General features: G+C 34.4%; 1 protein-coding gene across 1 annotated transcript in view; it reads right to left on the reverse strand.

The window, feature by feature from the left end:
- Nucleotides 1–721: 721 nt before the first annotated feature.
- Nucleotides 722–24,710, reverse strand: part of PEX7 (peroxisomal biogenesis factor 7) — a 71,476-nt gene continuing 47,487 nt past the window's right edge. The window contains exons 9-10 of the mRNA XM_006915384.3: nucleotides 20,175–20,274; nucleotides 722–1,208 (exon numbers count right to left, since the gene is read on the reverse strand). Coding sequence (XP_006915446.1) covers nucleotides 1,140–1,208; nucleotides 20,175–20,274 — 169 coding nt within the window. The 3' untranslated portion in view covers nucleotides 722–1,139. The remainder of the gene's footprint in view (nucleotides 1,209–20,174; nucleotides 20,275–24,710) is intronic.

The raw sequence follows: 24,710 nt of genomic DNA on the forward strand, positions 1-24,710 counted from the left end.
TTTTATTCATTCTTGTTTGTTATATTTTGTATTTTTCTGGAACGAGTAAACAAAGAAATATGTAAATCGGACAACATACATACATTTTATTTTTCTTGTAATTACTATAAGTACATTCTGCTCTTTAAAAATTCTCAGAAACTTGTTAAAATTTAATGACAAATTTTGCCATTTATAGCACGTTTTATTCTAATATTATATAAATGTTATGCAAAGTTGTTTGTTTCACTAATTTTTCCCTTTTAACCTTCTTTTTTATAGATCATCGACACAGAGAGATTTTTCAGAGACTTGGAGAGGTAGTGAGGAGGGTTTATATATAACTTAGGGCTAGTTTCAAGGGCAGTTGCCTGAAACCTTAGTAGGACCTAAGACTTTCTACTCAGTGACCCGTTTTTTAAGAAAACTTTGATAGTAGAGAAGTAGGAAGAGAAAAATATAGTATTATGGGTACAATATCTAAAAGGATTTGAATACCTGTAAAAAAAAAAATGTAAGCCCTTAACTCATAGTATTCTAAGTTCTTAAAGCATGGCACCAGTCCTTGAGAAAATATTCAGTCTATGTGTCAAGCATATAGTAGATGCTCAATAAATAACAGCTGACTAAATTAAATCTATATTAGAGCCCTGTTCCTGAACCATAGATATATCTACATTATATATAGTATTGTATTCATATTTACACTATATTAGAAAAAGCAATCTTGCTGAGAATGTCATAAAATGAGAAGTGATCAAGAGATGTGGTTTATTTTGATTTTTATCAATACCAGTGATTATATTTTACATCAAAAATGACAAATTAAAAATGAAATATATCACTATCAATATAATCTATGGATCGCCCATATTTTAATCCATCTTATAATACAGAGGTTACATTTTAATAGATACTATAAGATATACCATAACATCAATTATTCCTTAGGATTTTAAGAAATATGGCTTATATTTCAGGCTTAAATGGTGAGCCTAAATCTTTATCAGCTGCCTCTAAACTGGTCCAGGGTAAATTTTTAAAATTTGAAGTCTGAATAGCATATAAAAGCATAATGACTACGTTATCAATAGTTAATTTATTTCCTGTTAAGCAGTTCTTCAGCCAATAGTCTTTGCTTCTGACCAGAGTAGTGTGTCTCAAGCAGGCATAGTAAGACAAACAGGATCATATATCTTTATCGTTTCATCCCAAGCACAGTCAGCAACCTAGAAAACAAAAAGGAAGTAAGAGGAAACATAATTTACAGATATTCAAAATTGGCAGTGAAAGCCTAAGTCATTTAGAGAGTAGCAGATCATCCACTAGTAAACATATCTTTAAATAGGAAGAGAAGGACATATTGTTGATAAAAGGTCTATTTCCCCTTTTTAAGATATACTTCAGGGACTGTTTCCAATTGATTGAAGCTGCCTGTAAGGATTTCCCACCCCACTTCACCCTAGAGCTACATAATTTCCTATATTTCCTGAGACAAATGTTGGAAAGATATACTCTTCAAATGTGAACCAAGGCACTGTGCTAGGTACTGTGGGGACGGACAGAGATAGAGTACAGCTCTTGGCTTCAAAGAATGACTTATTCAAGACTGAAAGCTGAAAATGCTCTAACAGAGATTCTCCTAAGAGGGACAATTGAATACAACTGGGACAGTGTCAGAAGACGTCACATACGCTGGTGCATTCACACTGGCCCTCTTTAGGGGTGGATGTGAGAGACAAGGACATCCAAGTCTAAAAAGCCATATTAAAACATGAAGGGAAGAAAGTCCATGACGCTCAGGAACTGTCTGTCAAAACCTTGGGGAGTGCAGCACTGTCTCAGGGTATAAGATCAATATACCAAAAAAAAAAAATTGTATTTATATTAGCAGGAAAAAAAATTTTTAAATAAAAGATTTTAAATCCACTTACAATAGCATCAAATAACAAAAGAGTAATACATTTAACAAAAGATATGTAACATGTCCACACTAAAAACTAAAACATTGCTGCAAGAAATGAAAGAAAGTCTAAATAAATGGGGAAATATACCATATTCATTGTTTCAATATTGTTAATAAATTAATTCTCCCTAGAAGAATATATCATTCATAATCCAGCAGGCATTTTAGCAAAAGTGGACAAGGTGATTTTTAAAGTTTATGTGGAAATGCAGAGGACCTAGAATAGCCAAAAGAATCTTCAAAAAGAACAGAAAAGTAGTACTATTTACATTGCCTGATACAAGACTTAGCATAAAACTACAGTAATCAAGACAGTGCAATATTGATATATGGATATACAAGTAGATCAAAGGAACAGAACAGAGTTCAGGAATAGACCCTATACATGGACAATTCCTTTTCAATAAATGTAGAGCTAAAGGTATAAAGCTTTTTAAAGAAAACATAGGAGAATACATTCTCAATCTGAACTTTATATATAAAGATTTCTTAGAAATCTTTATATAGGACATAGAAAACTATAACTATATAAATTTGATAAGTTAGACTCAATAAAAAATACAACTTTTGCTCATCGAAAGACACTGTTCTGTGGAGAAAATGAACAGGCAAGCCACAGAGTGGGAAACAATATTCACAAAACATATACCTGACAAAGAACTTGTATCCAGAATATATAAAGAACTACTGTAACTCAATAATCAAAAGACAATCCAATTAGAAATGGGCAAAAGACTTTATTAACAGACAAAAAAAGATATATGAATGACCAAAAAGGACCTGAAAAAAGTGTTCAGCATCATTATCCATCAGGGAAATGCAAATAAAAACCACAATGAGACATACTACATACTCACGAGAATGACTAAAATTAAGGATTAGACAATATCAAATGTTAACAGGGATGGAGAACGGCTGTATGGCTCATATATGCTGGTACGACCGCTTTGGAAAACTGCCCATTTCTTTTAAGGTTAAACATATACCTATCTTTAGACTCAGTAATTCCATCCCTAGAGGCTTATCCAACGGGAATGAAAACATGTTTATGATACAATGTATCCAAGAACATTCACATCAACTTCATTCACAATAGCACAAAATCAGAAACAACCTGTAGTGTATGCCCTGACAGTTGGCATTGCTTTTGGTACTGCATGTGCCTGACAGGCTTTGATTGACAAGGCATCCATTTTAAAGAGGCATCAGCATCAGTGAAGGTTATCTCAAATAAATACACTGCCGGCCACACGACTAGATATGTGGGCCCTCTGAAGTGCCTTGTCTGTTCTGGGTCCTGTTAAGTATAACACACTTTTTTTTTTTCTTCAAAGCTTCCTAATGGTTATTGCTGAAGGGTGTCTTACACTCATACTTAAAAACCACAAGGGTTGGCCAGGTCATAACACTAGTTTAGAAAGGGGAGATGTATGTGGGAAGCTCGGTGGGGCTCAGGTGACTGTCCCCGGGCACTTCTAGATCCATAGGCTGAGACTGACACAACACACAACCAAAATGTCCCTTGACAAAGAATGGATAACAAATTGTAATAAATTCATACAAAAGAATGCTGCTAAGCAGTACAATGAAAAGAATGATAAGCTCAACGACATGGATGAATCTCACAGATAATAAGCTGAGTGAAAGAGGCCACAAACAAAAGCGTACATATGGGAGATTCCATTGTATAAGTTCTAAAACAGGCAAAACTAATCTAAGGTTAAAAAAAATTAAGACTGTGTGTGTGTGTGTGTGTGTGTGTGTGTGTGTTCGTGTGTGTTTCCAGCTGGAGGTAGGGATGGTGACAGAGACTGGAAAGGGATAAAAGGGAATTTTGGAAGGAGATGCAAATGTTTTGTATTGGGATGGGATATAGATTACATAGGTGTATCTGTCAAAACCATGTCTAAAATTTGTACATTTCAATTTTACCTAAACATTTTAAGAACAATAATGACAATAATAGTAATTGAATGAGGGGTGGGAAGTGAGTAGAGGAATAAATAAAACAAGAATGTTGATAATTGCTGAAGCTGGGTAATGGTTCGTTACCATGTTATGTTTCCTTTTATACATTTGAAATTTTCCACAATAAAAAAAGAAAAGAAAAAATGTAGGCAATACCATGAAGGATAAAGTAGCAAGATAGCGATTTTGATCAAGGCCATTTGCACTGTATTTCCCACTGTTTAATGGTTATAAAGGCTGAAAGTCATACAAGGGAACATGCAGTCTTGGCTAGTCTAATTACTTGGCTGTCACGAATTGTGAATACAAGAACCACTCAAATTAATCCGAACATATTAACTCCTTATCATTCACCAATAATATTTTTGGATCTGAATCCAAGCTAGATAGAGCAGTAGAGACCTTTAAGACAAACTTTTTGCACAGAGCATAACGAGTGGAAGACTTTTCGGACTTTACAAAATGGACTCCATGGGAGCCATGACAGTAATGTCAACTTGCACATAATGGGAACGCCCTTAGGGTAAGACCTGATTGCCCAAAACCAGAGAACTGCCACAGCCAAATGGCATGAAAGGACCACATAGCTGCCGGGACTGATAACTGAAATCCACTCTTGAGAGCTATATATAGCTGAACACTTCAGGCAGACGACCCTCAAGCCTGACAAGAACACACAGTGTGGGTACTGCTATAATTGAAGACCTAACCTCCTGCCCACTCTAGCCACTGGCTTGGGACGGACACAAGGACAAGTGCACTACCAGTTCCAGAGCTCACTTTAGGAAGACGGAGGACTTTCATTCCATTGCTCTGTCACATAAGCCTCTGTACTGTCTCCTCTTTGTGTATTGCGCATCAACCTGCATGGACACCTGACTGGTTTATCTGAGAAGGTTCCACTCAATAAACTTGACATTGTGGAAAGACACAAATGTGTCCAAGGCTATTATTTTAGTAACTGGCTTCTTTGCTCGCGACACTTTTAAAAATTAAATTTATTGAGGTAAACATTGGTTAACAATATTATATAAAATTTCAGGTACCCAACACTGTAATTAACATCTGCAGACTCTACTGCATGCTCACCATCCCAAGCCTAGTTTCTTTCTGTTACCATATATTTGACCTATTTTACCCTTTGCCCTCCTCCCATCTTCTTCCCCTCTGGTAATTTAAGCATTAAAACCAGACTCTTCAAGGTTTGGTTGCTGCCTACATCTTCGTTTCTCATTGTATCAGGCTGACACTCAAATCCAAGCACCTTGTGCTCTTGTCCTTTTACTGAGTCCCTCCCTTTCCCTCTGCCTCTTAGCCTTGTTCTGCCTGGACATGACACCTCTCTTTTGAAGAATCAGTTTAAGCATCCCTTCTTCTATGAAGTCATTCAAAGTACTGGTAATATTTACTTATTGGCTCAGCTCAACTCTTTGGGAGTATGAACCATGTCTTGCTATAATGTAACAATGACTCAATAAATATTAGTTCAAAGAAAGTATTTTATAGATTAAGACCTCAGAGATTAATTTTTTCTCATGTTCACACTACAGTAGCAGAGCTGGAACCAGAACCTAAATCTGTCCAATCTGTTCCCTAAAATAGTGTCTCATAAAAGGCAACTAATATTCATTATTTGCCTAATCCTACAGTTGCAAGTTTTTATACCATGGGACGCAAAGATCATATTAACTTACCCCTGTCTCATCTATGTATGAGCACTGGGCCTTTCTGTATTCAAACCAGCTTCTTATTTACTCAGAACTTACAATAACTAACAAATGTCAAGGCCACTGAATCAGCAAATGTTCATAAATCTATACTTATACTATAATTGATAGTACAAGAAAGACCTAAAACTGCAATGATACAGAATTGTGAACAGGGTGAATGAAAATATTTCTCCATTAACTAATTAATTAAACTCCGTTTAGTGCTACAAGTTTAAAAAAGCTTACAATAAAAAATAATAAGAAAAAGCACTTTCCTAAACTAACAAAGAGGCTCTAGCTTCTCCAAGGCAGGCACTGTAGAGACTACCTGGTAAGGAAAGATACCTATGTGGTGCCAGAGGTGGGGTGAACCCTCTCATTAGTTACCGATGGCCTCTGGATGCACTGCTTCCCACTTCATTCTATGACTGACAGTAAACACAAGGCTCTTTCTTAATGCTCCCTACTAAATATCTGAGGCCAGCCTGAAAGGCATTAAAAAAAGACTGCTGAAAATAAGAGTTAACAAAAAGACCAACAACAAAAAAATAAGTAAAATGAACTACATCAAAATAAGTAATCTGCTTTTAGGATGAGACTCACTCATCCTTTAGCTTGTTAAAGAGAGGATTCTTTCTTAGCTCCCAACCTGCTTCTTCATAACAAAAACCATCCTTCCCTCCCATCCGCAGGAATACATTCCTAGCCATGAAGACTCCTTCAAGGCCAGACTCAGGATAGAGAATGAGAAGACGATAATAGGATATCACCTTTCTCATCTATAGAAGATCCTCTTTCTCAGTTTCAGTCTCCTGTATGAGGACTCACTCCTTTGCCCATTACCTTGCTGTCAGGAAAAACTGTAAAAGATTACGATCAACAAAAAAGATTGCTAGGTGTTCTTTCAGTGGAATGTTGGCATTGTCCTAGGGGCCCACAGGGTTACCTGATTCTATAGGGGTCTATGCCTTTCACTGTCTTTGGATTATTTTACAACTCTGAAGGTTATAGAAAACTGATAGTAATCAAATGATTCTCATCCATTAAAGATGCAAATGAATGTTGTATTGTGGAAATGCAATTGATGCCTCTCCCTGTTCCCCCAAAGATGATTCCAAACATTACATTTTATTGCTCTGTGGATATTGACCAGTTCACCTATTACTAAATTCATTTCAGCAATCAGTGACTACCTATGTGTGTCTGTTCTTTGGTTCCTCTGAGCTAGCTGTAAAATCTTTCATGAGCTACATCAAATCTTTGACACATGCTATATTTGTATAAGAGTCATGACTTCCATTTTGATAGTTATCCTTTAACTTGGCCCACATACAGGGATATAGCTTATTTGTCTCAACAGGGTAACAATTATTTCTTTGGAACATAATAACCTTTGCTTTCTCATAGGAGATAACACAGTAACAGAAAAATCATTTCATTAAAAGAACAAACACGAAACAGGGAGTAGGGGCAGATAATTATACTGGAAAAAGAGACTAAGAATAATTGCTAAAATTGGGCATGAAATTGAGCTCTACCCCTCCTGGCAGCAAAGGCAAAAAGGGCAAACAATAATATAAGATATACAAATATCATGACCAATTGACCACTGCATCAGGGTAGATAAAGTTTTTCCTAGCACTTGTCTATACGAGAAATTTAAAATATGCCTCCATTACAAAAATCATTCAATGCCAAAAGAGTGATTTTACAAGATATACAAAGTCATTCCTTATGTGTTTTTTTTTTTTTTTTTTTAATTAACAGCTCAACCCTCAAATAAGCCAAAAGCATACTATTAAACTGTAGTTTCCTGCTGGCATGTCTAAGGGTGGTGGTTCTCAAGCTTTAATATGCATTAGAATCTCCTTGAGGGCATGTTAAGACACAGATGACTAGTCCGCATTTTCCTAGCACTGGTTCTCAAAGTGGGGCCCCTGGATCAGCTTCACTGCTATCATCTAGAGCTGTTCTACAGCCTGGGGTCTTTATACCATGGTCCGAAGATAGGCTTCGGAAAGTCCATAAATGCAACATTTTGTGTGTTGGAATTGGGGAGAGAAAATTAATCATTTTCTTCAGATTCTCAACCCCTGATTCCAAAAAGTTAATCCAAAGCATTCTCCAGCTGAACAAGATAATCACCTAGGGAACATTCTAATACATAGCCATAACTGAGAACCTCTGATGCATATCAATTTCCTTAACTGGACCTTTGTCATGTGCACTAACCTGGAGTTCTTTGGGAGCACTTTATGAGCAGGAATTTTTGCCATGGACTAAAAGGAAATTCAAACCTTAGCAGGATTCAAATATTCTTAAGGAAGAATTCCTTCTTAAGGAGAAAGATTAATTTGCCACTAATATCATGAAAAACACCTTGTGCCACATTTTCACATTTTTATTTAAAATCTAAGTTTCAAATATGGTAGGTTGATATATGGTAGGAAGCTAGTGAATTGGGTAGAGGACTAAGAAAGATGACTGAATTATCTTTAAAGAAAAATACTTCCCATACCTGAAGTATTTCTAAACCAAAAGTTTATGTAGCTTCCCAATCCTATTCTACATAAGTCAGTATCTTCTTAAACACATGAGGAAATTTTATTAATCATTTAAGTTATGGTTTATAACAATATTTTTTAAATTTGAGATTTATACCTTTTGAGTTCTAAATGGGCTGAAATGGTTTATAGAGTAACCCACAGGGCCAAATAAAGTAAATACACATTAAAAAAAAAATCTGCACTAAAGGAAACAAATGAAGCAAAAGCTTTCAGGCATCAGAGCTGAGCATACTACAACACTTGCACAATAAATTAGGCTCCATGCTGTACAAAAGCTGAGAAAATGAGAGCATGCTGGGTAATGTAGTTTCTGTTTTCTAACAACATTCACATATGCATGTAAACACTTTTGTATAACTAAACCTGAATAGGATTTTTTTAGAGTTAGCGATTATATATCTTGGTTAAATTTGTATCCCTTGTGTTTTATATATAGTAAACCTTTAGTAAATGCTTGTTGAATGAATGAAACTGTATGAGCAGTGGTTTCCTTCCTCCAAAGATTTTAAGCAGAGCCTCACACACAGTAAAGGGCACCTAATCAGGTGAGAGGTCAGAGATCTGAGTAAAGGCAACAGGTTTATGGGATCTGGGGGACATATGGGATTTTTGAGTGTTGTGAAGGTTACTTAGAGAGGTGTCACAGAGAGCTTTACTTTATTTGTTGGTCAAATATTTCTCTGCATTATAAAGCTCCCTAAAACATAATTCATATATACATATGCACTTATATTTATCCATTTATTCAACAAATATTTATATGAGCCCCTCCTGTGTGTCAGAAGTATGTTGAGGATACCATAGTAAACGGGATGGTCCTGGTCTCTGTCCCCACAGATTGGGAGTCCAACAGAGAGATGGATAAAGTAAACAGACACCTAAAATGCAGAGTGCTAAAGGGATTGCTAAAGGACAATGCTAAAGGAATTGCAGGGCCCAGCAGAAGTAGGGAAGGGCATCACTATAACCAAATGCGAGGAAAGTGCATGCTTTCAAGAGCAAGTATTACCTAAACTGTGACCTAAAGAAGGAGTATGCCTTAGCCAGAAAGCTGCTGCTATTATTGTTTGTGGGGTGGAGACATGATAGAGAGAAGGAAAGTGTTCTAGGCAGTGGAATAAATAAGAATAAACAAAGAACTAAAAGTTCTAGCTTTAAGGCAACTTAATCGCATTGTAACACCTCTGATAAAACTCTTAATCTTTTGAGAGAAGCTTTCTTCTGACTCCTTTCTGACTGTCATGTAGGGTTTCTTAAAAGGCTAGCTGCCAAAACCTATGCTGTTTGACCCGCTCCCCTCAGGATGAGCTTTAGTGTTGAGAAAACTATTTCCCTCTACATACAAAAATACAGATTTGAACACTATGAAAACAATCAAGACAAGTACCATGAAAAACTAGTCTTTTAAAAGAAATAGGGGGAAAATTGAGGGCATTGGGAGGCTTTGTCTGCCAAATCACTCCAAATGGATTGTCAAACCTAAGCCAGTCAGAGCTGGTGATGCCCACACCAGGGCACCCATGTAGTACATTTCATCCCTATGCTCTCTGAATTTCCTTTAGTTTGAGATCAAAATGCAAATATAGTCATTAAAATTCAGAATCAAAATTATCAACATTATAGGAAAAAAGATTTGTCAAATGTTATATTTCTTAATTAAAAACTTGAAGACAGAATCAATCTTCATCATTATTTTCAAAAGCTGCTATCTTCTAGGGTAGTGAAAAATAACTAAATTAATAGGGTGAGATTTAATACAAGTTTTATTTTTAGTTATTTCATTTTCACTTTTAACAGCAAAATATATTTCTAAATTTTAAGAATAAGCACATTAATTAGAAATATGAATTTTTTGCTATTGTCCTGATATGTCAATTTCTGTAAAATGCAATCCTGAAGAACTGAATAGAAATTTATTACCTATCAATACAGACTATTAATATCTAAATACAGCTATATTGCATACACATCATGACACTGTTACACATGAAATATTTGAAAGCAACTGTATTAAACAAGTATTTCAACATTTCTTATGTGCAAAGTATGGGAATAGATTTTACAGCAGACCCAAGAATATTAAAGAAACAAATCTAGTCAATAAGTTGTTTACAGTAAACATTTTTCATTAGTGTATTAAAGGAGACTTGCTATAGAACGTCCTCAATAATATTTGTTCTATAAATGCAAATTTTGGAAAAGGAAACAATGAAATCACCAGACTTTAAATACATGTGTAACTTAGAAAATGATTCATTAATTTTATCAATTCTCTCCATTTTATTAAAATGTTTACACATGCCACTGATAACAAAATTTATTTCAAATGACTTAATATGGCTGTTAATACAACAAACGATTCCTACTGACCCATTAAGAGATTTACTTTATTAACAATTTTTCCATTTTCTGTCTATCATTATATTCTTTTCTCTCAATTTAGTGGGCAATTGCTTTTGCCCTTGGGAAACTTGTTCAATCTACTGTAATTATCTGTATGACATATGTCCTCTTTAGCAAAAATGAACAAGAGAAATAGGTAGAAGGATGCAGAGAAAATGAAAGAAACCACTAATAGTCAACTCTAAATTCTGAAAAAGCGGCCCAGTCATTATGTTGCATTGTATAAAATTATGGGCTAAAGTAAGACCATCTTTTACTTACTTAACCAGCTTACAGTTGGGAACGACTACAGAGAACATGGTATATTATGTTGATCATTAAGGAGTTTAAGTAAAAGTAAGCAAAGAGTTGAGTAATATCCTAAGATCCTCTTCATTAATAAAATATAACTGGTATGTAGTAAAGAGAGATTGTGTAGTGTAGGATGGTGAGAAATACAATTAGAAAACAATGCATATTATATCGAATCTTAAAATCAAGATTAAAAGTTGACTCTAACCTGAAGGTAATGAGCTGTGTCTTAAAGGTATCTGAGATGACATAATGAAGATGACAATTTCACTGTACTGATTTGTAAATTAAAACTGGTATGTAACTAGTATGGTTACTGGTCAGAGTAGGTAAAGAACATCAAAGGAGTAGTTGTCCATGAGTTCCAAAAAAAGAAAAATTGTTAGGAGACAACTGTGATATCTATGTTAGATGAGAAAGACCTAACAAATGCTAGCAATAAGAAAAAAAATGTATTCTCTTACAGGAACACGATGTCTTTTCATTTATTCGTCTTTTTGAAAGGTCCCTTAGTAAAAGTTACATAATTTTCTTTATCTACAGTCATGCACATTTAAAAAAACTTTATTCCTATATATATCCTACATACGTACATGTACATGCATACATACTACACACACACAGAGTTGTAGCCATGTAGAAAGGTAATTTTTTCCCATTTTATTTTCTGATAATTACTGTTATCTACATGGTCTTCATTTTTGAATATTTATTTTTACTGATCTTATTGAACTCCTATTATTTTTAATAGGCTAAAAGTTGATGTTCTTGGAGTAGAACATTTAACAATCATATAAAGTACAGATGATAAAACTTCCTGCATCTAAAAAATATTTATATTCTATTTTCTTCTATTACTAATTGGCTACAATTTTTAGAACCATATTAAGAGCGGTGATGGTAGTAATTATCATCTTGTTTCTGTTGTCTTCAATGGGACCACTGATATATTTCAGGTCAAGGACTAACATAATCAGATTTGCATTATGGAACGCTCTCCCCTGAAGCAGTGTTGAAAATCAATGGGATGATGGAAAGAGTTAGAGATCACTTCGGAGATTTCTGCAATAATCCATGGCAGAGGTACTAAATAAATGCTTATCTAAGGTAGTGAAGCTAGAAGGACATGGTCCAGATTTCAGAGATATTGGTGAGGAAGAATTCATAAACTTAATGTCTAGTTGAATTTAGGGATGCAGAGAGACATGAAAACTAGGATGATTTCCCAGGTCTCTCTCTAGTCTAGCCCCAATTTACAGTCAAATGACCTGGTTAGGAATACTGGAAGACAAGTAAGACATCTATTCAGATCATACAGTAAAGGCAACTGGATAAATGGGTCAAGCATCAATAGCATATAATAAATGACAGCCTCAAGTGGAAGTTGCAGCTGTCTAATAATAGAACTTCAAGTGGAAGTTCTAGATGTGTAATAATATGACAGGAACAGAATTTACTGGTAGGGAAATAAGATAGTGGAGTTAAATGAGCTTTGAAAATAGAGAAAATAACTGACTGAAGATCTGAAAAACAATGGATAACTGTGGAAACAAAGGCCTGGATGAGCAAGCCAGCGAGAAAATGAGGAACCCACTGGAAAGGGGAAAAAACAGAGATAAATATTTTGAGGGAATACAGGTGGAAGAAGATATTCATTCTTGTTTATTTTTACAGTCAAGTAGGAGGCAAGGTCAAATGTCCAGAGTGTTATTATCATAATACTATAGAAGGCTGAGAAAAGGTACTGTAGAAAATGGACTGGAAAACCCAAAAGATTTTAAAGGCAAGTTAAACAGGACCAAGAGCCTATAAAACTATACAGTTTTTTTGAAAACAGTTTGTAGTGTGCCAATTCGACATTTTTGCTTGGTTTTTAGAAGCAATGCACTTTAGTTTAGAGCAAGGAAAATGAGTAGGAAAGTGGGAGCTCAGAGGCTGAGGCACCAGAAGCTCGGGTGTCAATAATTCTGGAAGGTATTGCTACAAGGGCTGTCCATGGAGTACAGAGAGTAGTGGACACAGGCTAACCACATCCATTTTAGGAGTATGCTAAGTCGTACCGAGCTCGGTATGGGGAATGTTCTATGGCTGGGGCAAAACAAGCACTTGCTATGTAATTTTAAGCTAAAAGTTATACAATTATGAAAGCATCAAAGAGGAAACAACAGAGTCTAAGGCCTGAGGACACTGGATGTTTCTGGCACATGTTCTTTCCAACTCTAAAGCTAGTCTCTGTGACAGATGCAGAAAATATTACCTCAGATAAAAAGTGTACAGGACACAGATATCCTAACTACCAATAATGTTAGTCCTCCTCTAAAATCTAATTTTCTAAACTCATACTGAGAAATTTACAATAGTTTATCCACTGTCAAACTCTAAACCTGATATCTAAGATTGTGGGAATAGGGATTTGAATCAAAATATAAGCTGAATTTTAAATGATACCTCATATTTTTTTTACCAACACATCAACAAAGCCAAAGATACTTTTAAAAACACATCTAAAAAAACTAGTTTAAATCAGAAGCAAATCTAAGCATCTTCCAACAAACAAAATAAAAATATACAAAATTTCTCCTATCTTATTTTAAGGGTACTATGAAGATACCTACATGTTCCTAGGATGGATAGACTAGGACATCCATTCATTAAAAATAATGTTTATTAAGCATTTTGGGACTCCCAGAAGAAAAATTTGTATATGTAGTATAACTACAACTATGAAAAATATGCACACATATAGAAAAGGAATGGAAGAGTAGTTACCTTTGGGAAGAAGGAAGGGGTAAGATTTAGGAGGAAGCATAAAAGGGCTCCGGGATGCCGGCAGTGTTCTATAACTTAACCTGAGGGATGGGTACATGGGCTTGGTTACTTCTTGATAACTTATTGATCTGTACATTTAAAATCTGTGCATTTTCCAATGTGTTATACTTTAATTAAAAAGCTTCTTGAAAAAAAAGACTAAAAAGAAACATTAAGATGGTATAACATGTTCTTTCTGGAGCAGTGGGAATCTTTTTTCTTTCTTTGATATGTAATTTCCTAATTTCATCATGGGAAAAAAGATAATTTTATTAAACATAGAGAAGTGATATCTTGGAATGAACTAATAATTTCTACTTAAAAAATAAAACAACTATCTCCCAAAGGGAATGTGAAATGATATATAAACCTGTACCCAGCTTATAAATATTAGACTAAAAATCAATGAGCATTTGAAAGAACAGATTGATGCTGCAGAGTAAAAAGTCACGAATTCTAAAAATACAATAACACAGAAAATCCCAATTATATAAATGAGTATATTACAAGTCTGGAATCATAAACCTAAAAAATAGAAAAGGGGCATCCAATTTAGAAATAATAAGGATAAGAGAGAAAAGAGAAAATGCCAGGACTATACAAATCATGATCAGAGGGGGAAAAAAATCAAAGAAAAATTTTCTGAAGTGAAAGCTAACTTCAGCTTTGTTAACAAGAGAGGGCACAGAGAATTTCTCAGCAATTATTCTTAAAGAATGACCCCAGACACTTATTTGTCAAGTTTTAAACCTTTAAAGACAAGATCTTACATTCTGTCAAGAAGAAAGGAGGTGTAACATAAGAACTACTTTGGATCTCATTTTTCACATCTCTAAGAAAGGAGAAGCTAAAAAGAAAAAAGAATTATAAATATAAAAAACTGAGATTAGTCTCCTTTTAATAGAGATAATATATTAAGACAGAGAAGCCCTAAAGTAACGTCAGCAAAGTCCTACAGCTCAAAGATCACCAAAAGAGACAAGTTTTTGAAAGTAGATGGAAAGGTACTTACTTTCTAAAAGCTGAAAGATACTTTCTAAGAGAATAAACAATGAACAAAGGGTGAAATTAAATTAACATACCATCAGTAAACTTGACCATATATCATGAGAATAAAGGATAAATACGTTTAAAATAAACTACTAACTGTACCAACAAAAAGTTAATGTGGTAGATTTTAAATGGCTACAAATTCTTTGTGGCTACTCCTATCAAGAGGTGAGTGCCTTTCTCACTCTTTGAATTTGGCTGGCCTTGAAACTTGCTTCGCCACAGAAGGTAAGCTGTATGACTTCAGAGTCTAGCTCTAAAGATATCTTACAGCTTTTGCTTTCACGCTCTTGGAAATCTACAGCAGCTAAGTGAAGAAGCCTGGACTCATCTGGAGATGCAGGGCTCAGAAGACTGCACCCTAGACATGTGACTGAGGCCATCTTAGACCACCCAAACCTAGTTAAACCACCAGATGACTGGAGTCACCTGAGTGACCCCAGGCTAGACCAAGAGAAGAACTGCTCAGCTGAGCCCAGTCCAAATTACTGACTCACAGAATAGTAAAGGAAATTGTTGTTTAAGGCACTAAGTTATGGGGAAGTTTGTTATACAGCAATAGATAACTGAAATAAAATAAGGGAGAGAAAAATAGAGAGAGGCACTATGAACTTGATTCTTGTCTCCCCTAGAAAGGAGTTTAATGTTTCTTGGTAAAAACATAAATTATCAATATAAACTACGCAAATGTCTGTGTTAAAATATTGTTAGATATGTGGGAAAAAAATAGTGTGAAATACCCATCTTAGTTTGAAAGGAGGGTTTGAAGTCCAAAACAGAATATAAATAAAATGGAGGGAAAAAAAAGAATAAACATTTAAAGATAAATTTACAGGGAGAAGAACAGCACAAACTCATCACTGATTATACAGAAAGTAACTGAATCCTAGGATTTAGACTTAGAAAAACCTCTTCTTCAAATCCTCAATCCAAAAGGTCTCACAAAATCTTGACCTAGTGAGTTTCTCAAAGTATCTCATATATTTATCACTTTAATAATGTCTTTTAATTTGGAAGTTTATATTTAATATAATTGCTGACATGGATGAATTTAAAGGTTTCCACATATAAGATCACGTCATATGAGGATAGAAATAATTTTACTTTTCCTTTGCAATTTAAATACCTTTCATTTCTTTTTCTTGCTTAATTGCTCTGGCTAGGATTTCCAATACTTTGTTGAATAGAAGTGATGAAAGCAAGCATCCTTGTCTTATTCCTGATCTTAGAGGAAAAACTTTCAGTCTTTCACCACTGAGTATGATGTGGGCTGTGGGTGTTTTTTATGTGGCCTTTATTGTTATTATGAATGGGAGAAAATATCTGCAAATTATATATCTGATGAGGGGTTAATATCCAAAATATAAAAGAACTCATACAACTCAACAGCAAAATAATGATCTGATTAAAAAACGGGCAGAAGATTTGAACAGTCATTTTTTCCAAGAGTATATGAAAAGATGCTCAACATCACTAATCCTCAGAGAAATCAAATCAAAACCACAGTGCACCCTAGGCATGTGAGAAATCAAATAAACTACAATTGCCATATTACCTCACACCTGTTATTATTATCGAAAAGATAAGAAATAACAAGTGTTGGTGAGGATGTGGAGAAAAGGAAAGCCCTGTACACTTGGTGAGAATATAAACTTGTGCAGCTACTATGGAAAACAGCATGGAGGTTCCTCAAAAAATTAAAAGTAGAAATACTATCCATATGAGCCAGGAATTCCACTTCTGGATGTTTATTCAAAAAAAAAAAAAACCCACATTAATTCAAAAATATAGATCCACCCACATGCTCACTGCACATTATCTACAAGATATGGAAACAACCTAAGTTTCCATCAATGGATGAATGGATAAAGAAAATGTATGTATACATACATACATACACACATACAATAGAATATAATTCAGTCATAAAATAAGAATGAAGTCTTGCCATTTGTGATAACATGGATGGACTCCGAAGGCATTATGCTAAGCAAAATAAGTGAGACAGAGAAAGACATACTGCATGATCTCACTTATATGTAGAACCTAAAACCGATCAACCAACCAACTAACCAAACATAGAAACAAACAAAAAAAAGCTCATAGATACAGAAAACAGACTGGTGATTGCCAGGGGGTTGAGGGTGGGCAAAACAGGTGAAGGGAGTCAAAAGGTACAAACTTCTAGTTAATAAAATAAATAAGTCATAGAGATGTAATATACAACTTGGTGACTATAGATAATAATATGTATTGTAAATATGAAAGCTGCTAATAGAGTAGATCCTCACAAGAAAAAGAAAATTTTGTCATTATGCGGTGACAGATGTTAACTAGACTTACTATGGGATCATTTCACAATATATACAAATATCGAATCACTATCTTGTACACATGAAACTAATATAATGTCAATTATACACTAATAAAACAAATGAATTTCTATCATTCTTCTGCTTTTAAATTTCCAATAGCTTTATAATGCTATTACAAAGAAACACAGTAGGATCTACAAGGCCCTACACAATTTGACCCCTACCTAACTCCTATTACCCTTCTTCTCATTCACTAGGCTCCAGCCACACTGGCCTTCTTTCTGTCTCTTAATCATACCAAATCCATTACCAACTCAAGGAGTTGATATTTGTTTTCTCTTTGAAAAACAATTCTTTCCTTATTTTGGGGTGGCTGGCTCCATATCATTATTGATTTTCAGCTCCAATTTTGCTTTCCTGGAGAGCCTCCCCCAGACCATTCAAGCTAAAGTACCTCCTCCCCCACCATTCACTATAAAAGTGCTTCATTTCTGAATAGTATTGACTACTATATGAAATCATCTTGTTTGTTTACTTGTTAATTATTTGATTCCTCCCATAATATGTAAACCCCATGAGAGCAAGAATATAGTCTGTTTTGTTTGATGCTTTTTTCTTAGTACCTAGAACAATGCCCAGCACTTAGTAAGCACCTGACGAATATTTATAACTGATACATTCACATCATATCATAAATAAGTAAATACATATTTTCCCAAAGTGTCATTTGCTTCCCTCTGTCTTAGCATTTATCACACTACACTGTAATTTCCTGTCCCACACATCTGTAGTATTCAATGACAGAATGAATCAATGAATGTCAAACAAATATTAATAAAATAGTAACTATGTAATAATACCTTTAAAAGATTAAAAATACATTAATAAAAGATATATTAAATAATAAAAACTCTTCAATATTTCATTGTATGCCCTATAACACATAGCAAAATTTATATAAAGAAAAACTGACTAACATTTAAGAATAGGGCAAAACAAAATTTGGTTAATCTCTACACTTTTTAAAAATACGACAAGTAAGCAAATATATTTTCTTAAATTCTAATGTTGAATAATATACCATAAGTAAGGAAAAAATAATAATTTCTTTCATTCTCAAGTACTATCCATGCTCCTTCCCATCACAGGGTCTGTAACACACTGTTACTTTTGCCTTTTTATGATGTATCTTCCTTCTGTTTCTTCATATAATTAACAACTACCCATTTTTCAAGTCTCAGACGAGCCACAATTCCTTACGGATTTCTTAAATAGTCAATTATCTATTCTGATTATGAACTCTTGTGAAACAAGTACTTCTCTTTATATGCATGTCACAGCTATCTATTTACATTCCTTTGTGAGATTATTTTATGTAACAGTAGACTAAATGCTTTATGAAGGCAGGGCCCATGTTTATTCTCATTCACCACTGTAACCCCGCTGTCTAGCACAAGGTCTGACATATGAAAATATCTGTGGCAAGAATAAATGAATGAGAGGGAGCAGTCTTATTTCTAAGGTCCCTCTTGATCCCAAGATTCTGTCCTACTATAAATTAAATCAGTGGAGATTGCCAGCACAGTTGGACTATACATTATGCCATTGAACTTGCTGCTTATTTAGAGCTCAAAGACTTCTGCCTTTCTACTCCTATTTGCTCTCAATAGCAACTATTTCCTTAGTACAAATGGAATTTGGTCATTCAACTGGAAAGATGGGTGGCAGTCACCAGACTGCAAACAAAATACATGGCCTTGTAATAAAATCTCTTATTACTTAAGGATACATAAAATCTAATTAATAAATCCTCTGAAAACAAAATTGCTTTTAATAAGGTGGTCTAAAAATCATTCGGTACTCGTCAGACCAGGGTGACAAACTGCCATGACTGAGGCAGTCAAGGAGGCATATGTGCTGCCTCAGGCCATGGTCTGGGACTCATAAAATACCGGTTAACAGAATATCTGAGAGGAATATGTTTATTTAGGTCCTTTGTTCGGTATTGTCATGTTTCAACAGGTACAACTTTTTTTGTTTACCTGGCATAACAAATAGGAATGATTATTAAAAATCATCTATAATAAATGTATTTCTCAGAAGAGAAACTAGTTCATTCGAAGCACATTGTATTTACATTAAAGATAATGCCATTTCACTCATCAATATTTTAGTTTCTTCCCAGATGCTATTAAGTCATTTTTAAACAATTATTCTAATGTTAATGAGACTATTCTAATGTCTAATGAGAATATTTTACTCAAAATCAAGTCTTAAAATCCTAAAATAAAAAAATCCATATGTTCATTTAAATTTAAGAACACAGTTATAAAAAATGGAATTTGCTTTTTGTCTAACTTCTAAAATTTGTCATGAAAGCATAATTTCTTAGTTATATTCTAGAATTTCCACATATTATTTTGTTTTGTTGATATTTTAGTGTTTTCACATAGTCTACTATAAAGTGCCTTATCACTCAACATATTCTAGTGTTTCTGACCTGAGTTTCCAAAATAGAAAAGGCTTAAAAAAGAAAAAAACATAAATATTTAAACTCTCAGGTCCACAAAAAAACAAAAAGGAGAAATATAAAGTTTATTAATTAAAGCAGTCTCCATTCTCCTTTATTTTGTTCTCCATCTGAACTCTTTCAATACGGAGTGTGGAGATGAGGGTGACAGTCCTGAGAAGCAAATCACCTGGCCATCATCTCAATTGCTTAGTGGGACAATTGAATCTAGGATCACACACTCTCGATTCCCACCAACCTCTGAGGACAGTCCTTCCCCATTCCTTTCTTCTTGTCGCCCCTTCCATTGGGAGAAGTCTACTCAAAGCCTTCGACATATTAGGCACAATATTTTTTGAGAAGGTTCCTTTACCTCTCAGAAAAGTCAGTCTTTCAAGAGAAGGGAGGTATGTTGAGTTTCTGAATATCTCTTCTCTAACATTTCAAATGCTCAACTTTTATAGCAAAAGAGATCAGGATGATTAAGTAAATGTACTTTGCTCTTCCCTAAAGGCAACAGTTTTGTTCATAAAAGCAAGAGATGCCACACATAGAGCTATTTGTGAACTGTATGGGTAGAAAAAAACATCAGGAGATCACACCCATTACCTGAGTAGGACTCTGAAGACTTAAATCTAAACCACAAGTGAACTCTGTGTGATGTTCCACTGTTTCAAGAAGAGGGTTAGGCTTTGAAAAGTTCCAGAATCTGTAAATATAAACAAAAAGAAATAATTTAAGTGGTAAAATTACCAAAAAATTTATCTAAGAAAAGATAGATATTTAACATAGCAAGGATTTTATCAAAATAGGTTCAACCTATTCATAAATGCAGAGCCCCACTACTGATCTTCATTTAAAAATCTAATAAAAAAGTACTCCATTCTATTATATTAAAAAATTAATCAATCTACCCTTGTAAAAGATTATTATATTCCTATTAGTATATTTTGTAGGATGGAAGCTTAACAAGCTTTAGTTATTTTTTTTTATATTGCACAAGGACATTTGAAATGAGACATACTAGGCTTTTGCAGCAATTTCTAAAAGCATTCATGGCTGTAAAATACAGATATTGGAATACATGAACTCTAACATTTTGTGATTTTAAATACTACTTCATTTCTCAATGACTGACATGAAAAGATCTTAGGTTTAATTTACATTTCAACAGCAATTCAAAGTCTTTAAAACGAATCTCTTCTCCCTTATGAAAATCTCTATAATTCTGAAACTATCTTTTTTTTTTTTTTTTGAGGCACAGCCTTTCTTATAGATTCCACATCAATATAATTTCTAGAGTCAAGAAAAACTGAAATGTGTTTTCCTTGGCCAATATTATGTATTCTACTTATCCTCTATGGGAGGGTAATATTTATCATAACATCTGATTTCTACTGTACAGAGAAGAATTTGACCCTATTTTCAATATACAAAATAGTACTTCATTTCTAAAGCTTTATACACTCATCATCTTTCTTATTTGACTCAAAACAACCATAAAAATGGCACATTCAGAATCACAAGAGTCATATTCCAATTCAGCCTTCCTAATGATGTACAACATAACATGGAACACACTGACGGTTTAGCAGATCTCTTTGAAAGAGAGTAAATACACAAAACCAACAGTCAGTTTGTTTAACCTGGTGGTATTATTTTCCTAATAAAAACGGAGTTGGTCTTATTAAGTTTGACAAAGGATTGTTGCTATGGATAATCCACTCTGTGGTACCAGAGAAACAATGAATAAATAGCTCATTTTACCTGATTACTGAACTCTAGAAAATATTTAGTGAGAGTGATTATATTTTTGAAAATCTGCCTGTTCAAATGAGGGAACTAGCTGAAATCTTCAGAAATCATACTAGTGGTCTCCGTTATCTTTGCATATTTGTTCCTCTGGGTCTAGAGATAGTGAATTGTACTGGAATATAATTTTCTAGATCTTGATAATTTTTACATAAGCAAAAGTAAATATGTAATTGTGTAATTTCGTATCTAAAACATGGTATTCACTGATTTGCAATATCTGAAATAAGCAAATGATTCTGTATATACCCACTATGTTTCAAAAAATATTCAGAATGGTTTTAAAAATATGTCATGAACACAGCAAAAAAAAAAAAAAAAAAGAATTAAAATAAAAGTATGGGTTGGAGAGTAAATTCAAATCTGCAATATTTATAGACAAAATTATAGTCCACGATGTTGTATACACTTTACAAGGGAGCGTCTCTCAAGATGCTAAGCTTTCCAGCAGCCAAAGAAAAAAGGGAGACACGATCAGGCCCTGCATTCATAGTGTCTACAACCAAAATGCTCTTGGAAATCTCAAAAGGAAATTCACCCTTGGGAGTTAATGGAGAAGAAACCCTATGATTACATAATGAAGAACATCCTGAACATCTCTTACTGAAACAGAGATGCTGTTTCATGGGCTGCTACCCATGAGTCAATGGCATCAGCCCAAAGAGCAGCTTGGTGGAATCATTCCATGGGAAGGTCAATTTAATCCAGGTATGCAGCTCTCTGACTTCCTTTGGGATTTAGATTTTATTTCGGTAGAATGGACAGGCTAAATACTCTTTAGACAAACCATAAAAATCGGTTTCTTTCAGAACGTTTTAAGGATGATAAAAACCAACAAGACATATGTTTATACTTGTCTAACGAGTTCCTGGAATGCAGTTTTTGTTGTTATTTTGAGCCAGTTAACGATAAGGCTGCACTAAGGACAAGATAGGTAGGCCTTATGAAAATCAGGATGCTTAATAAGGGCACATGTGTGAAACCAGGGGAAGTCACATGGGCAGGAGGGCTAAGAGTCTATTCAAATAAGGGGAAGTCACATGGGCAGGAGGGCTAAGAGTCTATTCAAAAAGTCAATTTGAATTTGCTCTAATACATAACTTAATGTCAGTCAAGGCCCCACACAGTTCCGCACCAGAGTCATGCCCACCATAATTTTAACCTGGGAAAAACAATCAAGCACTACTTGCACTCTGCAAAAAATTCATCAAACAAAATACATGCTAAAACTCTAAGGATACTATTTGATGATCGGAGGATTACTCTAGTGAATGACATAAAAGGACTATTAGCTATTATACAATTTCGGATCTCTGAAAGAAATTCTGTAATACACAAAATGTATATTATGGTGCAAAAAATTATCAGGTTCGTTTCCAGCAGAATGACTGACAAAATACCCAGATCAACATTCTTACTGAAAACAACTAGAATTGCTAGATTTATCATATTTTAATATGAAAACAAACCACCACCACAAATCTTTATGAAAGCATCAGTGAGGAACACGGAGGTAAAAAAAAAGTCTGAAACCCAGAAAAGTAAATGCAACAAAGAAGCCAGCTTTTGCCTGAGAAGATCTGCTAAATCACGAGAATCTACACTTCAACTTTCCTAACTTCAAGGGGATTGAGAACGGTAAAATTTTAAAAAATTAATATTAATATAATTTTAAAAGTTTTCAGTAAACTAAAGTATCTTATCAAAAAATCAAATATAGTAAATTGCACAAGGTAAATAGGTTAGGAAACCAAAAGATAATTAATTATCATTTGTTTTTAATTGCTAATGGATTTTTTAATAACAAAAGAAATATATGCATTTCTTTCCTCATTTTGATTCTTTAATGGCAACCATTGTTCACAGTTTGATGTGTATAGTTCCAGATTTTTCTATGTATCTCTAATTGTTCCTCCATTGTAAGGGGGAAGTGAAAGGAGGAAAGTTAGCATTTTACCAGGTTTTCTCACATTTGCGATTAAGGGAATAGGTAAGATCTCTCTTTGTAATTTTCTTCTGGATGCAAGGGTCCCATAAGTTCTACATAACTGAGGGCCTTTGTGCACTTATCACACAAGTAAAAGGAGCTCCTTTTTATTGTGAGAAGTCATGCTACATACATCATTAAGTGGTCAAATAAGGCACATTATTTTTAAGTGAAATGGATTTTTGGTCCAGCATATATACTACTTGGTGCCTTTTTGTCTCTTTGCTGATGAAATCACTATTTAAGCTCTCTCATGGGAAGGAAATATACTGGACAGACCTCCAATGATTAAAAATATTATAGAACTGTAGAAACATTTTTCATTTAAATTGGAGATGGAGAGAGAGAAAAATTTATCATAGTACAATGTCTTGGCTTTCTGCCTTCTGATTCCATAGTTCCTTAACAAAGCAAGTATGTAGCACTGTGTCAAATAAAATATCTAAACTATTTCAAAAATTAAGTTGAAATTACTTTTTACTTTACTAAAATGTAATTTGAAATCTCCATACTAATAAAATTTAGCCAACAGATGAATTCAGTGGAAGGTTTAAAATACTTTTCTAGGTCCTTTTCCTTTTCTGTTCTCAACTCAGGGGTTAGGCAGCAAATCTTCGTGAGTCTTTCCTAACTATAAGAAGACGGGAGAGTTGTGGCTACTTTTCAATGCCTTACGTGTACATTAGTTTCAGTTGTGATTTTACAATTTTAAGCAAATTGTACCATTATAATTCCCTCTGTCTGTACTGCTTTAGTGTGGCATTCTCTAGAGAAGAGCAAAAAATGTCACAAGGATTTTTTTTCTCCTCATTTAATTACTTATTCATTCAACAATTTATTAGTCTTAGTATGTGCCAGGTATTGTGCTAAGCACCAGAAGCAAAAGAGACATGGCCACAGCCCTCCAGGAGCTCCTAGTTTGGTGGGATAAACTGACATTAAAAACAACAACAACAACAACAACAACAACAACAAAACAGAAAAACACAAATGTAATTACAATTGACAAGTACTCCAGAAGACAACACAGGATGATGAGAGAATGATGTCCTGAGTAAGAGACACTGAGTTGAAATCTGAAGGTTGAGGAGTTAGCCAGGTGGAGCACAAAGACAACTGCTTGCTCCTTGTCAGCAATGAGCCTGATGGTGTGTGACTGAGAAGGCCCCCGAGACCGGGGCAGGGCAAGGGCAAGAGGGTTACACAGGGCAAGTGGGACTGGATCACACAGCTCTTGTAGAATATGTGAAGAACTTGGGATTTTTCTCTTAAGTGTAAAAATAAACACAAACCAGATACATAACACACACACACACACACACACACACACACGCTGAGGAGTTTTA

This window comes from Pteropus alecto, unplaced genomic scaffold, assembly GCF_000325575.1.
Source record: "Pteropus alecto unplaced genomic scaffold, ASM32557v1 scaffold185, whole genome shotgun sequence".
NCBI classification, from domain to species: Eukaryota; Metazoa; Chordata; class Mammalia; order Chiroptera; family Pteropodidae; genus Pteropus; species Pteropus alecto.